The 18,169-nt window shown below is 39.6% G+C and overlaps 1 protein-coding gene across 10 annotated transcripts in view; it reads left to right on the top strand.

Annotated features, from left to right (window-relative positions):
- LOC130917533 (unconventional myosin-VIIa-like) overlaps nt 1-18,169 on the top strand; it is a 62,396-nt gene that overhangs the window by 11,578 nt on the left and 32,649 nt on the right. For 3 of the 10 annotated variants that reach the window (XR_009063484.1, XM_057839038.1, XM_057839034.1), the window contains 17 exons: nt 30-143; nt 1,469-1,621; nt 1,801-1,818; nt 4,730-4,914; nt 4,983-5,104; nt 5,168-5,310; nt 5,377-5,490; nt 5,570-5,638; nt 5,714-5,798; nt 5,888-5,964; nt 11,100-11,219; nt 11,289-11,431; nt 11,497-11,707; nt 14,939-15,074; nt 15,149-15,255; nt 15,371-15,424; nt 15,662-15,799. Coding sequence is in view for 9 of the 10 variants with exons in the window: in XM_057839038.1 (XP_057695021.1) it covers nt 30-143; nt 1,469-1,621; nt 1,801-1,818; nt 4,730-4,914; nt 4,983-5,104; nt 5,168-5,310; nt 5,377-5,490; nt 5,570-5,638; nt 5,714-5,798; nt 5,888-5,964; nt 11,100-11,219; nt 11,289-11,431; nt 11,497-11,707; nt 14,939-15,074; nt 15,149-15,255; nt 15,371-15,424; nt 15,662-15,799 (1,989 nt within the window). In the remaining variant the exon portion in view is untranslated. The remainder of the gene's footprint in view (nt 1-29; nt 144-1,468; nt 1,622-1,800; nt 1,819-4,729; nt 4,915-4,982; nt 5,105-5,167; nt 5,311-5,376; nt 5,491-5,569; nt 5,639-5,713; nt 5,799-5,887; nt 5,965-11,099; nt 11,220-11,288; nt 11,432-11,496; nt 11,708-14,938; nt 15,075-15,148; nt 15,256-15,370; nt 15,425-15,661; nt 15,800-18,169) is intronic. The other 7 variants (XM_057839042.1, XM_057839037.1, XM_057839043.1 and 4 more) reach the window with 3 other exon arrangements.

Raw genomic sequence — 18,169 nt, 5'->3', positions numbered from 1 at the left:
TTGTTGTTTAAAAAAACTGCCATTTCCAGGGCGACTACGTGTGGTTGGACCTGAAGAGCGGTAGAGAGTTTGAAGTTCCGATCGGCGCAGTGGTCAAACTTTGTGACTCGGGACAGATCCAGGTGGTGGATGATGAAGGAAATGTGAGTTATGACTTATATCACCTTTCAAAAGAAAACTGGTTCCGAGGCTAGCTAATCATGAAATTAATGTCAATTTGTTGGTGGAACAAATGGTTCTAGATATGGGTTTAGTGTCCTGTGTTATAAAGGATGTTGAAGGTCAAAGAGTTTCTCTAGAACCATAAAGAAAATGAGACTCTAAGGGTCGGATGTTCCTGGGTTCATCCATAAATACTACTCCTGTTCAGGATCATATTTCAGGCACAAAACGATTCCTAGGTAGTACCTCTTGTTGACCCTGAGAACCTAAGGGACCAAGGTTCATGGATCTTCTGCTTATTGTACCAACAAAAAGGTCTCAAACCAAATTTGTGAAGTACCTACCATATTCTGTAAAGCTTTCTAGAGCTGAATCATATCGCCTTTCAAAAGAAAATTATTTCATAGGCTGCCCAAAATTAATGTCAAATTGTGTCAGGATTAAATGTAACTTTTAAACATTTTTTCCTGGACGAAAAGCTTCTATTCGTGGGTTAAGTTTCCTGTGTTTTAAATGATAATAAAGATCAGACATTTTCTTTTTAACTATAAAGAAAACGAAACCCAAAAAGAGAAGTGTTCCTGGAAACCCAAAAAGAGAAATGTTCCTGGGCTTAATACATAAGTACTACTCCTGTGTAGGGTCTACTTTAGGCCCAAAACGATTCCCTGGTACTTACGTTCTCATGGTCCTTAGGATAATTTGAGAACCTAAGGGACAAAGGATAATCGATCTACTGCTTAAGTACCACCACACTAGCAGTAACTAAAACAATTCTCGGAAACTACATTTTGGTACCAACCTGTTGGAGGCAGTCTTTCAGGTCCTCCGCGTGTTCGTTTTCAATTCAGGTGAGACGGCTAGACTGGTCTGCAAAGTAAAAGACTGGAGGCAAGGGATCATTACTGCGCAGTTTTAATTTCAGAAATTTCTGGGTGCATTCAATGACAGAACAAAGCTGTGTAGAGAAATGCACACCGAACAGTGAACTCGGCGTTGCTTATACGCTGTACTTAAAAAGGAGGTGTGTCTGTTTGGTTATTAATTGATCATGCAAAATAGGTCATGAGCCTTGCTGGTTGGCAGTTAAAAGTCCATGATTATTGTTAGCAGTTAAAGTCCATGATTACCTGAGGCAAAACTAACTATCAGCAGTTTCAGTGAAAAACAACTGGTCATGCTTGCAAGCATATCAGAAGATTGCATTAGGCGAGATGTATACAGACTTCAAACCATATAAATATTTCTAGATCTGGAGTAAAGTTGCTTGAGTTTACCCTAAACTGTCCTAACCCTCCATGTGCAGGAGCACTGGATCTCCCCTCAGAACGCCACTAACATCAAGCCCATGCATCCCACCTCCATCCATGGCGTGGAGGACATGATCCGCCTGGGAGACCTGAACGAGGCCGGAATCCTACGCAATTTGCTCATCAGATACAGCGAGAAGCTAATTTATGTGAGTTACGCACTACTTTCCTGGCCTGGTTCTGGTAGTCTAATCAATCTACTCATACCTGACAGCCTATCTAGACTTCTAATTTATCATACAACTTTCTCATGCATTTCCAGCTCTTCACCTTTTGATTCTTTTCTATCTTGCCTTTCTTGTCATTCCTTTTCCTGTTTCCTCCAAAGACAAACTGTGGTGGGAGGGTAAGTTTGCACTTGTATGAGGCTTCACATACTGTTTGTGGCATGTTTAAGATGTTGACTGAAAATGAGGTGGATAAATGGTAGCTTGATAAACGAACCTCTCAGTTAAACAAGTGCCTAGCGGTAAGCGGCTCGGGTATGCGTGCACAGACGTTTTTCAACATGGCCAGCTCGTCTTTCGTGGCTGACACGCGTCCACCTGAGACGCTGGACGCATGTTACATCATCCGCTGATATGCCCCTCTTTGAACACAGCTTGGTAGGATTGCCATCCAAAATAAGAGTCCCTGCTTGGCTGCATGAATCTCCTACTGATAGCTTTGGGAATATTCCAGAAAACCAGCTATCTCATTCTAGGTATGCAGTGGGCAAATAAGTATTTAGTCAACCTCTAATTGTGCAAGTTCTCCCACTTGAAAATATTACAGAGGCCTGTAATTGTCAAGATGGGTAAACCTCAACCATGAGAAACAGAATGTGGAAAAAAAAAAACTGAAAATCACATTGTTTGATTTTTATAGAATTTATTTGCAAATCATGGTGGAAAAAAAGTATTTGGTCAATACCAAAAGTTCATCTCAATACTTTGTTATGTACCCTTTGTTGGCAATAACGGAGGCCAAACGTTTTCTGTAACCCTTCACAAGCTTTTCACACACTGTTGCTGGTATTTTGGCCCATTCCTCCATGCAGATCTCCTCTAAAGCAGTGATGTTTTGGGGCTGTTGTTGGGCAACACGGACTTTCAACTCCCTCCATACATTTTCTATGGGATTGAGGATCTGGAGACTGGCTAGGCCACTCCAGGACCTTGAAATGCTTCTTATGAAGCCACTCCTTTGTTGCCCTGGCTGCTGTTTGGGATCATTGTCATGATGAAAGACCCAGCCACGTCTCATCTTCAATGCCCTTGCTAGATCAGCGTCCTGGTCCCTTTGCAGAAAAACAGCCCCAAAGCATGATGTTTCCACCCCCATGCTTCACAGTGGGTATGGTGTTCTTTGGATGCAATTCAATATTCTTTCTCCTCCAAACACGAGAACCTGTGTTTCTACCAAAAAGTTCTATTATGGTTTCATCTGACGATAACACATTCTCCCAGTCCTCTTCTGTATCATCCAAATGCTGTCTAGCGCAGGGGTTCCCAACCTATTCCACTAAGGCACACTGTGGGTGCAGGATTTCATTCTTACCAAACAAGATGACAACACTTTTTCCCCAATCTGGTGTTTTACAAGTGCAATCAGTTGATTGCAGTCAGGTGTGGCTTGTTTTAGCAGAAGCCTCATTGGTTCAACTGTCTCTGCTGGATCGGCTGGAACAAAAACCAGGACCCACAGTGTGCCTTGAGGACTGGGTTGAAAACCCCTGGTCTAGCGAACCGCAGACGGGCCTGGAGGTGTACTTTCTTCAGCAGGGGGACACGTCTGGCAGTGCAGCATTTGAGTCCCTGGCGGCGCATTGTGTTCCTGATAGTGGCCTTTGTTACTGTGGTCCGAGCTCTCTGTAGGTCATTCACTAGGTCCCCCCGTGTGGTTCTGGGATTTTTGCTCACCGTTCTTGTTATCATTTTGACGCCACGGGGTGAGATCTTGCATAGAGCCCCAGATCAAGGGAGATTATAATTTGTTTTGTATGTCTTCCGTTTTCTAACAATTGCTGCCACAGTTGATTTCTTTACACCAAGCATTTTACCTATTGAAGATTCAGTCTTCCCAGCCTGGTGCTGGTCTACAATTTTGTCTCTGGTGTCCTTCGACAGCTCTTTGGTCTTGGCCATTGTGGAGTGTGGAGTGTGACTGACTGAGCTTGTGGACAGGTGTCCTTTATACCGATAATGAGTTAAAACAGGTGCCTTTGATACAGGTAACGAGTGGAGCCTCGTTAGATCTTGTTAGAAGAAGTTAGACCTCTTTGACAGCGAGAAATCTTGCTTGTTTGTAGGTGACCAAATACTTATTTACCTCTCTAATTTGGAAATAAATTCTTTAAAAATCAAAGGTTGAGGTTTACCCGTGTTGACAATTACAGGCCTCACTAATCTTTTCAAGCAGGAGAACTTGCACAATTGGTGGTTGACTAAATACTTATTTGCCCCACTGTACATAGTGTCTTGGCTTTTCCAGGTCAGCTTTGAGACATTGTCTCTCAGGGTTATCTTCTGGCTAGCTGGACATGCAGATATCTCTGGCCAAGTTGAGTTATGCAAAGGGGTCTCCAATATCCACAAATCTTGATATTTGCATCTCTGTTCACCACAGGTGTCAAACCGATTCCAGAAAGGGCCTAGTGGGTGCAGGTTTGCTTTCCAACCAATGAAGAGGACACCTTTTCACCAATTATATCTTTTACATGCGTAATCAGTTAAACTTTGTCAGGTGCTGCTTGTTTGAGCAGGAAGTTCATTGGTTAAACTCTGCGCATTATCGGTTGGAACAAAATCCAGCATCAACTAGGACCTTTCTGGAATCGGTTTGACACCTGTGCTCTATGCCTTTTCAATCACTACCCTTGGCTTGTTACTAAAACACAAGGTAGAAAATCCCAGCAGCTAAAATGAATTTCCTCTGCAAGAGACTCGATGTGTTATAGCATGCCTGGGAACATCTGTGAAAAAGAAGTTTGTGTTTCCTTACAAAGAATGTGATGAATGAATGAACCTTTAGTGGCAGACAAGACAAAAGTGTGGATGGAAGGGACTGGAATAAGTAGTTTTGTCTTGAGGGTGCAGTCAGCAAGTAGCACTCAACCCAGGCTAAGGCCTTCTTAGTTTGCATGTTCTCCCCTGTATTAGAGCCAGTTTTTACTCTGGCTTCCATTTAAATGTCCAAAGAAAAGCAAACACCCACATGAATGAATGAGTCACCCGTCGTGGCTAATTATAGCCTTCCCTTCGGCCTTTTCCTTTCAGACATACACAGGATCGATCCTGGTAGCAATCAATCCATATCAGCTGCTTCCTATCTATACGCCAGACCAGATCCGCCTGTATACCAACAAGAAAATTGGCGAGATGCCTCCTCACATCTTTGCCATTGCAGACAACTGTTACTTCAACATGCAGAGAAACAATCGCGACCAGTGTTGCATCATCAGGTATGTACCAAGACTTGCGTTAGTTATCCGTGACTTTGAAGCTCTCCTCTGTATCCCGACCCGATTAGTGGAGAGTCTGGAGCGGGAAAGACCGAAAGCACCAAGCTGATCTTGCAGTTCCTGGCAGCGATCAGCGGTCAACACTCATGGATTGAGCAGCAGGTTCTGGAGGCCAACCCCATTCTGGAAGGTCAGTCTGTAGGGAGTGAGAACTGAGTAATACGTCAATTTAGCTTACTTGTTTTCCCTGCAGCCTTTGGAAATGCAAAGACCATCCGCAACGACAACTCGTCCCGCTTCGGCAAATACATCGACATCCACTTCAACAAGAGAGGAGCCATCGAGGGGGCTAAGATTGAACAATACCTGCTGGAGAAGTCGCGAGTCTGTCGACAGGTACGTAACTCAAACACTGACACATAAATCTAGATATGATCATTCAAATTGTGTTTTTGTGTGCAGGCTCAGGATGAGAGGAACTACCACATTTTTTACTGTATGTTAAAGGGCATGACGGCAGAAGACAAGAAGAAGCTGGGCCTCAGCAAGGCGACAGACTACACATACCTCACCATCGTCAGTCCATCTGTTATATCAGCCTCATTATGATTTGATTTGATTGATATTACACTGATCAGTACAAATGCGTGTACAGGGAAAGTGTACCGTTTGTGACGGGCGTGACGACATGAAGGAATACTCCAACATACGCTCCGCCATGAAGGTAACATAGGATTACACCTGACTCCCCTTCCGTTTCCCTTACAATCTAACTTCTTTTTTGCCAATGTTTCTTCAGGTTCTGATGTTCACTGATAAAGAGAACTGGGAGATTTCCAAACTGTTGGCATCCATTTTACACATGGGCAATCTGCGCTATGAAGGTCTTTACAGGCTCTGTTCTATCAAAGCATATTTGAACACTTTTTTAAAAAGTTTTTTCTCTTCATATGGAAAATTTATGGACCTGCAGCACGAACATATGACAACTTGGATGCCTGTGAGGTCGTACGCAGCCCGCATCTTTCTACCACGTCAACGCTGCTAGAGGTCAGAACTAGGGGTGTGACAAAATATGGAAATGGTGATATATCGTGAGACTTTGTATTAGGGTTGTCCAGGTTTTTGTACTTCCGATCCGATACCGATATTGTTTTGCACTTCCGATCCGATACCGATACTGGCCGATACCAGCCTATCTGAGCATGTGTTAAAGTTTAAAGTTATTTAGCCTCCTAACTTAGTTGTCAGACTCATGTTGAAAAGAGTTTTAGAACTCTTAATAACAACTAGCCAGCTGAATTAGGTGAGTTTGAATAACACACAACGGTTGGTAACAAGAAACTGACCTGTTTATTCAGTGACAAACACAAAACATTATAAATAACAAACAGAAATGGCATAGTCAGTCAGTAAAACGTGCAAATAATATTGTAAACTGTCTTAAAAAAGCAAAACACACAAACAACCTCAGTGGAAAATCCACCCCCCCCCCCAAGCTATTAGATTATTTTAATGTTTCGTGCATTAGTTACAATAACTGTATAAAAAGCCTCTCAGGTTTAAATAAACGACTATTTCAGTATCAAGTTAACATTTTAAAACGGTAAATAAAATACTCAAGTCCCCATTCTGTATCAGCAGCTTTAAACTACATTCAATTAATTTAATTTTGCGAATCAACTGTTAAAGTTGTTAAAATTGCTCCCGTTATTCCATAATTTCCCCTCTGTCTACTTTTAACATGTGAAAGTTTTAAAACTGCTTTGAAGATAGATTCAAGTCAAGATTTTGCCGATTTAGGAGTATTTTAGATAAAAAGCTAATTAGGTTCGCTTGGAAGGTTCACAACAGCCTACTAGGAAAGTCTCCTGCTTTAAGATGGCGGCCGTTTACTAACGCATGTAGTTTTCCATACTTCAATGTTGCCAACGCCGTCGAGTCTATCATTTTGCATCTAATTCTATATACATATGATATCTATTATCTACAGTAAAACGATGTTGACGTAGTTTATAGCGGCTATCAGCAGCAGTCAGGTATTCTTGTGTTTTTTATCCAGCGGCATGAGTTGAGCTAAAGCCGTGAGTTGAGCATTGGCATTACGCAAGCATGATGTTTACTCTCGGGACACAATGCGGTCCGTTTCTCATTGCGTCCCGAAGACCGCGCTGTGTATTAGTTCCGCTTTACTCGACATATTTCAATAATCGGAATTTGGATGTTTGTGAATAATTCTCGAATCTTCTACGGCCGAATCGCTCAAGGATGTAATGACGGCTGGGCATGGTGTACCGTGGTTCTAAGTGTTGGATGGTGCGTCTTTACTCACAAGAGATAATGGCTCGTCATCCAGAATGAATTCTTCGGCAATGACTCTTGTTATTCCCTGGGCTTTGGGACTGTCGAGTGCCAGTTTGTCACGCATAGCAAAAGATTCTGCTAGTGTTAGTTGCGGAGGACCTTTCTTTTTGTCTTCGGTTTTCTTAACATACGCCTTACATTGTTTGTGGTGGTATTTCGCTAAATGCTTGATTAAGTTGGTTGTATTAAAACTTCTTACAGCTTTACCACCACGCTTGACTTTATTGTGGCATATGTTGCACTCTGCCTCTTCGTCTTTGTCGTCCTTTAAGGTGAAATGATCCCACACAGCTGACATTTTTACCGATAAAGTCTCTCGGTAAATTGGGAGACGATAATGTAATGTGTTGAAGGTGTGCCGTAAAATACAGACCGGATTTTTGGGAAACCGAAGCAAAAACTGGAATGGATTATGTAAATACCGGACTTTTAAAAAAACTGGATCGGAAGTCTGGATCGGAATTTTTCCGTGTCGGCAGATCCGATACGCATTTTTTTGCCCATATTGGCGTCCGATCCGATCCAAATATCGGATCGGGACATCTCTACTTTGTATCCCAAAAGGTTATCGATAGGCCCCTGTCAAGAATCGAGATATCGTTTTAAAAAGGTGTCAAATAAAAAACAAAAACAAAAAAAAAGGCTGCCATTGACAGTACTCAACGCCCAATCCATTTAGACTGGGAACGTTCGTTTATTCAAAACCAGAGCATTCACAGTCATTCGGTTCGATTTTCGGGGCATTTACAGATCCTGTTGAGTTTGAGTCATTGCCTATTAATTTGGGTGAATTCCCAGGTCACTTCCTGCTTTGTAACGCAAAATAAACAGCAAGTGACTCATAAAATACCCCAAAATCAACAGGAAGTAACTGAAAATCAACAGGTAAATGACCTTAAATGGCCCAAAATTACTCTTTGCCTGGCATTGGCTGCCACTGACGGCCATAGACGTTCAATCCGTTTGAACTGGGAGGGATGTTCAAATGGATTGGACGTCTACTAGTGATAAATTCATTCCAATTCACAGCAGAAGCTTGTTTTTCGGTTTATTAGTTTTTTTGTGGAATATCCTGGAATGATTTCCTGACCAATGTATCGAAAATCGTTGTATCGCAAAATCGTCAGATCATTGTTATCGTGAGCTTTGTATCGCAAATCGTATCGTATCGTGAGGTACCAAGAGGTTCCCACTCCTAGTCAGAACACAGTCACCTTAATCCAGCGGTGTCCGAACTTTTTTCTTTGAGGGCCGCTTGGGGAAAAAATCAGATTATTTTCATTAGTTTTTAAGGTATTAACATTCTTAAAGGGATCCATGGATAGAAAGACTTGTGTTCTTAAAAGATAAATGTTATTATGAGTTACAATAAATTGATATGGAAACATCTCATGATGTTTTCGTTTTTATACAATTTGTAAAGTTTGCTTAACTAATAGGTCACCAATGTTGTTGACGTCGTAGGGCGGTGACATCACATGGATACGCTGCTAGGCTTCCACAGTATGACTCTAGCATAGACTTCATGATGTATTGACGGGACACGGGGCGCGGGGCCGATAAACAGGGGGCCTGCATTGTTGGCGAGGCCGTCAAAGCTGACCAAGTGGAATCACAGACAAAGAGCTTTTTTCGTTGAAAGTTCTTGTGAATAAATTCTTAAATTCCTGAATTCTTTACAGATATGGACATAGGCGGAGTTTGACTTTTGGGGCAGGGGGGGCACAACATGTTGATGACCTTGAAACGTGGTGTCAGCAATAAAATTAACTAACAAGAATATTTATAATAATAAGTTGACAATGAGCGATTTTTTCCATCATTCTTCAGGGGAATTCTAAATCAGGCTGCTTAGGCAATACTTTTCGCCTAGATCGTCATCCATTGAATATGGTACGCCTGCCGGTGTCGTGCCAATTTCGTTACCCCAGTCAAAAATTGTATCCCCTGGGCGGAGCCATATGGAGGTAGATTTGTGTCTTTATTATTCAATCAAAAAAAAAAAGTTGCTTAAAAAAAAATAAAAAAGTTGCTTCAATCAAAATATATATTTTCAACCAAAAAAATGTCGCCTCAATTAAAAAAAAAAAAGTGTTTGAATGCAGAAATAAATTTGAAACTATAAAAAAATGCATGTGAAAGCTTTTTTTATTTTTTTATCTATTGATTGATTTATTATTATTTTTAATTGAAGCAACTTTTTTGATTGAAGTAATGTTGATTCGTTTTTGGGCCACATTTTGGCTAGGGCATTTTTGTCTTTATTAGTCAATCAAAAAATAAATAAAAATATAGATTTTATATTTCCAAAAAACAAAATCAAAAAAAGAAAAATTTCAATCATAGAAAAAGTTTTTGAATGCGAAAAAATATTTGAGATTGAAAAATTTGCATTTGAACACTTAATTTTTCATTGAAAAAGTTTTTTTTGATTGAAGCAATCCTTTTTGTGTTTGGGCCATGTTATGATTAGGACATTTATGTCTAAATCTTTCAATCACTAAAAAAAGTTGCTTCAATCGAAAAAAAAAAACTTTGATCAAAGAAAAAAAAATCATTTTTTAAAATATTTTTTTTCCAACTTTTTTTTTGTTGAAAATTATATGCATAGCAAATGACCGTCTAGGGTGCTCGAAAAATAATTTTGAACCATTATAAGAAATTTTTTTTCTGTTCATGTCATTCATTTTTGTTGCAGTTTTATTGCTTTTCCACTTTTATGTATATCTATCGGAAAGTCAATCACATGCTATGAAACTTTTCAGACACATAAAATCCGCTTATGGATATGGACGTAAAACAGTCTCGATTCTTGGTTAAAAGCAAAAAAAAAAAAACGTGCAGTTAGCATTTATTTTACGTAAATATATCGAAGTACAATGCTAGTCTGTTAGTAAATGCAGTTAGCGTCGTCTTACGTAAACAGAGCTTTTCCGGTGAAAATTCTTGTGAATAAATGCTTAAATCCCCAAATTCTTTATAGATATTGACTTAAAACCGATTGTTGATTAAAATTAAAATTAAATTAAATTAAAATTAATTTAAAATAAATTAATTTAATTTAATAATAAAATTAATTAAATTAAAATTAATTAAAATTAAGATTGTTGGTTAAAAGCAAAAAAAAAAAAAAAAAAAAAACGTTCAGTTAGCATTTATTGTACGTAAATGTTGCGAACTATGATGCCAATGCAGTAGCGGCGAATTTTTCACAACGTTGGCAGGTCATGGCTTAATGATTTTTTGCACAACGTTTCAAAATGTATACATGGTACGAAAAATATAATAATTACCTTGAATCCTCGAACAAATCACTTCTGAGACAATCCTTCCTGTTTGTATGCGGTACAGCTGTCGTACTTTTTCAGCAGAAATCTGGCGTTAGATTGCTGCGTGCATGTGTTTGTCAACAGCTCTTCTTGATGTGGGCGGCCCCCTATTTGAATGCAAGGCGCAGTGCATGACCGATCTGTCCCAATCAATACCATTATGAAGTCTATTTCTCTACTGACATAAACATGACGTCTGTTCAATCCTGTCAATGTGAACCTTAGAGGAACATTACGAGCAGCTAGAGCAAAACGAACAGGAAAGACGGGATGAAAAGAGACGAGAGTAGGGGGAAAAAAACGGTGTCCTGCTAAAATGTAGTACACCTTCAAAATGTACTAGAAGTGGCGATTTTGACACCCAAGAAGTTTTGATTTTCTGTCTTGATTGATTAATCAATTGGGGACTTGTTAGACATAACGTTGCACGGATCACAAAATGTTAGCTTTTATTTGGCAAGTAATAATTTGTGTTTACGCGTGTGCGCGCAGGTGGACGGCAAAGACTTGATGAACTGTCTAACGAGCAGAACGTTGATCACAAGAGGAGAAACCGTTTCCACGCCACTCAGCATGGAACAAGCGCTTGACGTCCGCGACGCCTTCGTCAAGGTTGAACACCGCACCAAAGCACAAGCCTACCATACTTAAGTGACTGAAGCTTTTTGTGTGCGTGCATAGGGTATTTACGGCCGTCTGTTCGTTTGGATCGTCGAGAAGATCAATGCTGCCATCTACAAGCCTACATCCTCACACAGCAAAGTTGTCAGACGCTCAATAGGACTGCTGGACATCTTTGGCTTTGAGAACTTCACAGTCAACAGGTAAAACACACAAACAATACAGCCACGCATGTGACGGCATTAAGTGCCCTTGTTTGTGCCGGCAGTTTTGAGCAATTGTGCATCAATTTCGCAAACGAGAACCTGCAGCAGTTCTTTGTGCGTCACGTGTTCAAACTTGAGCAAGAGGAGTACAACCTAGAGAACATCAACTGGCAGCACATTGAGTTCACCGACAACCAAGACGCCCTCGATATGATTGCCATCAAGCCCATGAACATCATCTCGCTCATCGACGAGGAGAGTCGATTCCCCAAGGTACGCGATGACACCCAACTTCGCCTGACCAATGTGTTAATGTGACAAGGAAAACCATTAGGGGACATTAACCCTTTCAGGGACAGCCCAGGTGACAGCCTGAGTGGTGGTAGTCAGTAGAGAAGAAAATTGATATTGAAAACACTGACTGACGGCAATGAACGTCGATTTCAACTTGGAGGGGCTAGAAGCATTCATTTGATTGCTTCCAACCCCTTCCAGTTAAAATGGATTGGACGATTATTGCCATCAATGGCAGCCAAAGAGTTAAGGTACGTGAGGTCATTAAAAAAAAATATATATATATATATATATATACATATATATATATATATATGTATATATATATATACATATACGTATATACATGGCGGAAAACACTCAGGTAACTTGAAGTTCCGCTCTGAGACCCCCAATTTGGCCAAATTTCAAAATTGTCCTATATGCATGTGTGATACATCATTGGAAAGCTTAAAATCTCAATTTTCTGGGGGAAGAAAAATTTTGAACAGGAGGGCATTTTTTAAAAAAGAAATTTTTTTAAACAATAAAACCCTAACTGGAGGTGAGAGCACGCGAGAGCAGAATTACAGACGCCACTTCAATGAGATATTATCGCGCACTTACCTTGTTTCGATCCAAAAACTCCATGCAACATGAATCACCAAGTCTCAAGACACAGCTGTGAATGGCAACAGCTGGACTTTTTGGGGATTTTATGGGTGAAACATGGTAATATAACAAGGGTCGCGATGCAGAAATCGCAGACATCAAGGAGTGGTCAAGATTTTCTTTTTCATATATTTACCCTTTTAAACGTTTTTTTTTTTCTTCAATTTTTCTTTGTATGGATCGATTATCATCTAACATATCGGAGAAAATGCGACAGTAACAAAAAAAACACAATTAAGCCATAGTTATGAGGTAGATATCCGTGACTTTTTAACAGACACCATTTTTTTCATTCTGACGTCATTTGTTTAAAAGTTTGAAATATGCGAGTAAATAATTTTTTAAAGTTATTTTTTTTAAACGAAATTTTAGACATCAATGAATGATTCAAAGCTAAAAATGACGGACATTTTGAATAATAACTATAATTAATTACCTTCGTTTTATGATTAGGTTGAAACAAAAGCGGTTGCGCGACGTCTGTAAACGGGGGTTTCCAGGGTAAAACGGACAAATTAAAAATAGTTCAGGGGCTTAATGCACCATGAATCTGCTATGGCAGCACATAGACATATTGTTCTATCGAGCCCAACAGTCTTTTTGGCTTAAAATACAGTAGTTTCTTTTAAAGAAGAGTGCAAGAGCAGAAACTGCTTTTTCAGTCTTGCCTGTGTTTTCCGCCATATATATTTTCATATGGCGGAAAACACTCAGGTGACTTGAAGTTCCACTCTGAGAGCCCCAATTTGGCCAAATTTCAAAATTGTCCGATATGCATGTGTGATACATCATTGGAAAGCTTAAAATCTCAATTTTCTGGGGGAAGAAAAATTTTGAGCAGGAGGGGATTTTTTTCTTTTTAAAATTTTTAAACAACAAAACCCTATCTGGAGATGAGAGCACGTGAGAGCAGAATTACAGACGGCATGACTTCACGAGATATTATCCCGGACTTATCTTGTTTCGATCCAAAAACTCCATGTCGCATGTATCACCGAGTGTCAAGACACAGCTGTAAATGGCCACAGCTGGATTTTTGGGGGGATTTTATGGGTGAAACATGGTCATATAACAAGGGTCGTGATGCAGAAATCACAGACATCAAGGAGTGGTCGAGATGTTCTTTTTCATACTATATTCAGAACTGGCTTTAGCTACTATTCTCCTCTTAAATGGAACAAATTGCAAACTACTCTTAAACTGCAGTACAGTCAATCATTCATCTTGGTGATTTTAAATCTCCTTTGTGTGATGTTTTTACTGATTATTGTAACGTTTTCCGTTAGTGTATTTTGTGTTGTTTGATATTTGTGAATGTTTCTCTGTGCTCAGGCCTCTCTTGTAAAAGAGATATTAATCTCAATGAGACTGCCTGATAAAATAAAGATAAAATAAAATTTAAAAAATAGTTACAGACACTATTTCCTTCATCGTGACGTAATTTGTTTAAAAGTTTAAAATATGAGAGTGAATAATTTTTTTAAGTCGATTTTTTTTTTTTTTAACTAACTGTTCTGCCCAAATGCATGATGGGAAGTGAGTAACCATGACTGTGTGTAGTGGCTGCAAATACTGTATCGTCTCTGTGTTGTGTACAATGCAGGGTGTTAAGAAAAAGATTAACTCCTGTCGTGCTTTCCCACGTTGCTTGCCTCAATAGTTATAATTGTTGTGGAAGACATATCAAAGCTTTAGGCAATAAAAGCACGGTCCAAATGAATGCCTGTATCCACTCCACTCACTTGTCACTGCCTCTTAGCTCTGTATATGCGTACAACGGCGCCATTTTAGTCTGTTTGCGGCAATGTGTGAGTGGGTCGTTCCGGGCATGCGTTAAATATTTAAACATGATTATTAAAAATAAATGATTACGACCTGTTAACGCGATAAATTTGACAGCCCTAGTTGTGCCTTATGTTGGCTCAACATGTGTGCTTTGTGTTAAAAGAACACAATTGCTAAATACTGAAGGAAAGCAATTTAATCAGGTGCAAATTATGTATTTCTATAATGTCGGTTCAACATGTATTTTGGGGTGAACATGAGTGCCTTGTGTTGGCTCAACAAGACTGCGTTATGTTCGCGCAACATGAGTGCCTAATGTTGGCTAGACATGTGTGCTTTATGTTAAAAGGACACATTTGCTAAATGCTGAAGGAAAGCAATATTATCAGGTGCAAATTCTTTCCATAATTTTTTTATGTCAGTTCAACACCCCATTTTTTGAGTGCAGCTCTTTAAAATACTGCAATTTATTTATTTAATTTGTAATTGAAAAAAATCAGTGATGGACTGAGGGCGCGAAGTTTGAAGCGCAAAGTACCAAGGCATCACTGTATTACAATTGGATCTCAAATAAGCTAAGCTGCTAAGCTGCAGTCATTCTAGTCGTTCTTCACAAAGGATCAAGAGTATACCCTTTGAATATTGCTGGATTGCCTGCATTCCATTGTTAGTCTTTAAATATCTACTTCTTGAAATGTTATCAAACTGCCACTCCAATGCAATTCCAAACCCCACCAGTAGGGTTTTCCTAAATCAAAGCTACGTATGTTCCAGGGCACAGACAGCACCATGCTGAACAAACTCAACTTCCAACACAAAGTGAACAGCAACTACATTCCGCCCAAGAACAACCACGAGACTCAGTTCGGCATCCAACACTTTGCCGGGGTAGTCTACTATGAAACAAGAGGTAGCAACCCACTACGCACACACTACAACATACAGTACAACATAACTCTGTAATTACATGGAGGTGTCTCCCAGGCTTCCTGGAGAAGAATCGGGACACGTTATATGGCGACATCATCCAGCTGGTTCACTCCTCCAAGAACAAGTTTGTCAAGCAGATTTTCCAGGCTGATGTTGCTATGGTAACACATAAAATAAGTGATTAGGCTAATAAGAAAACATGAATCTTATGTAACTTTCACCTCTCCTGCATGTGTACCTGTGTGTGTGCATGATGTTTTTGGGGTTTCCTTACAGTTTCTGTGTGGTTTTGCTCCTATTCTACATCTTCCATCCAGTCCTCTCCCGAAGGTAAAAAGTTCAAAACATGAGCTCCGACTGCATGTAACAGTTCTTCAACTAAATCTACACATAAACAATCAGTTTTTCATAACCAACAAAATCACCCTGACTCTTCCTATTCCTGGACTTATCTGACTGGACAACTTTTTTTTTTCTTTTTTTTTTTTAAACTTTGCCACAAAGAGGAAGAAGCGCAGGAAGGACAAAAACGACTAACTTTGTGTGTGTATGTGTATGTGTTTGTAGGGGGCAGAGACCAGGAAGCGTTCTCCCACTCTCAGCAGTCAGTTCAAAAAATCTCTGGAGTTGCTCATGAGAACGTTGAGCGTCTGTCAACCTTTTTTTGTACGCTGCATCAAACCCAATGAGTACAAGAAACCCATGGTGAGTCCCTAGTCTCCTTATGTGATTTTTGTTCTTTTTAAACAACGTATGTTCTACTAGCTAGCTACAGTGGTATGAAAAAGTATCTGAACCTTTTGGAATTTCTCACATTTCTGCATAAAATGACCATCAAATGTGATCTGATGTTTGTCAAAATCACACAGATGCAAAAACAGTGTCTGCTTTAACCCTTTAACACCGAACGTGTCGGCAGCAACTCGTTTACGCATATCGTCTTTGAAGCTTTGTCACGCTGTAATTACGTCACCCACGTCCCGCTGGTTGGGCTCGTTTGAAAGTGCGGAAGTTGATGTCCACACCGGTTTTTATTTGAAGTCAATCGGCCAAGAAAAACGGGTGATAAAGTCATTTGAGTTTTATTGCACTCATAAATATGCATTCAAACGCTGCACGGACCATGTATCCATCTCCATATTTCCATAATTTCTTGTCCTTTTTAAAATCCGAAAGCAGCACAAAAGACTACATATCCCAAGAGCCATTGTAATGTCAAGAAGGACTAACCGAATGTTATCATTTTTAATAAATTTCCGAGCGAGGCGCCAACTATTGAAAGGCAGGTATACAAAGCAAGCAACGGCCGGTTGATTTGAGCGAGCGACTTTGAAACGTGCAGAATGAATCTAAAACTACATTTAGCGCAAGCTAATGCATTATTTCATTAACTCAAGGAAGAAGATGAGCCGTATTTGTCGTTGTTTTCTTGGGATGAGTCGGCGTCTCGGCGAGTAGAAGTGACAGCAGCGCGCAAACGGCGAAAGAGTAGGCTGTGTGACGTTGTGTGAGACGCAGCTCCGTGACCTGTTCAAGAAGAAGCATTATTGAGTGCGCAAAAAAACCCTAAACTTTATTCGGTCGCATGCCTGAAAATTTTGAATTGAACTGAAGTACTTGTCAATATTTTTTAAAATACTTTTTTTCAATGTTATATATATTTTTTCTTCACTATAATCGTTTCAATTTTATTTAGATGTGTGTTCAAGAAGCTTGATTGCATGTACGTATATACTTTTGATAAGGTGATGGGTACAACAGCTAATTTAAAAAAAAAAACAACTTCCAAACCCTTTGTGTGTTAGATGATATATTTAATCTTTTTCTCACTATTTTGCACTGTATATAACCTGTTTTGACCATTGTATGTGTAAAGGCCAAAAACGCCTATGACCATACCTGCTGTTTCTGTTGTATTGTCAAATATAAAACTATTCAATCTTATTTTTTTATTGAATGTTTATCCTAACAAGTTGAATAAATATTATCAAGCTTCAAAACGGTTGGTCAAGCATGTTTGGTTGTCAATGGGACATCAACATTACAAATTTTGAAAAAAAAAATATTTTGGGATTTTTTTTGTCTCTTTGGGTCCAAAATGTGGATTATAATTAGTCAGTGAAGAAAACAACAGTTTAGACATGAAGTTCAAGGTGTCCTGAAAAAAGGGACCCAACTTGGCCATTGTAAACATTTTTTTCTTTGAAATATAAAGGCAACATCAAATGCATGCAAATTCGGCCAAAATAGGCTTAGGTGTTAAAAGGTTAACTAAAACCACCCATATATTCATAGGTTTTCATATTTTAATATAGCATGCAAACAGTGACAGAAGTGGGGGAAAAAGTAAGTGAACCCTCTGCCTAAGGAGACTTAAACAGCAATTGAAACCAATTTCTGTGTGCCCAATCACGGATGAGTGGTTTAAAGCTGCTCTGCCCACTATAAACAACACACCTGGTCAGATCCGTATTGATGAAAAGCATTGTCTGATGTGCATCATGGCTCGGTCAAAAGAGCTGTCTGAAGACCTGCGATATAGGATTGTCAATTTGTATAAAGATGGGAAAGGATACAAAACCATCTCTAAAACTCTGAATGGAAGTCTGGATCGACAGTCAAAGAATTTGTTTACAATTGGAGAGAGTTTGGCACTGTTGCTTCTCTACCAAGAAGTGGCCGTCCACCAAAGATGACGCTAAGAGTTCAGCGCAGAATAATCAGAAAGGTAAAAAAAGAACCCTTGAGTGTCTGCTAAAGACTTACAGAAATAACTGGCACAGTCCAATATCTATGTGCACATATCAACTATATGTAAAACTATAGCCAAGAATGGTGTTCATGGGAGGACTCCACGGAGGAAGCCACTGCTGTCTAAAAAAAACCATTGTTGGTCGTTGGATGTTCGCAAAAAGGCACTTGGACATTGCAGGGAGGTTTTGGCAAAATATTTTGTGGACTGATGAAACCAAAGTTGAATTGTGGGAGTAACACACGAGGTCATGTGTGGAGGAAAAATGGAACAGCTCACCAACATCAACACCTCATCCCCACCGTGAAGCATGTTGGAGGGAG

Source organism: Corythoichthys intestinalis, chromosome 6 (assembly GCF_030265065.1).
Source record: "Corythoichthys intestinalis isolate RoL2023-P3 chromosome 6, ASM3026506v1, whole genome shotgun sequence".
Taxonomy (NCBI): domain Eukaryota; kingdom Metazoa; phylum Chordata; class Actinopteri; order Syngnathiformes; family Syngnathidae; genus Corythoichthys; species Corythoichthys intestinalis.
The sequence above is the reverse complement of the archived record's forward strand: the minus strand, read 5'-3'. Positions and strand labels throughout refer to the sequence as shown.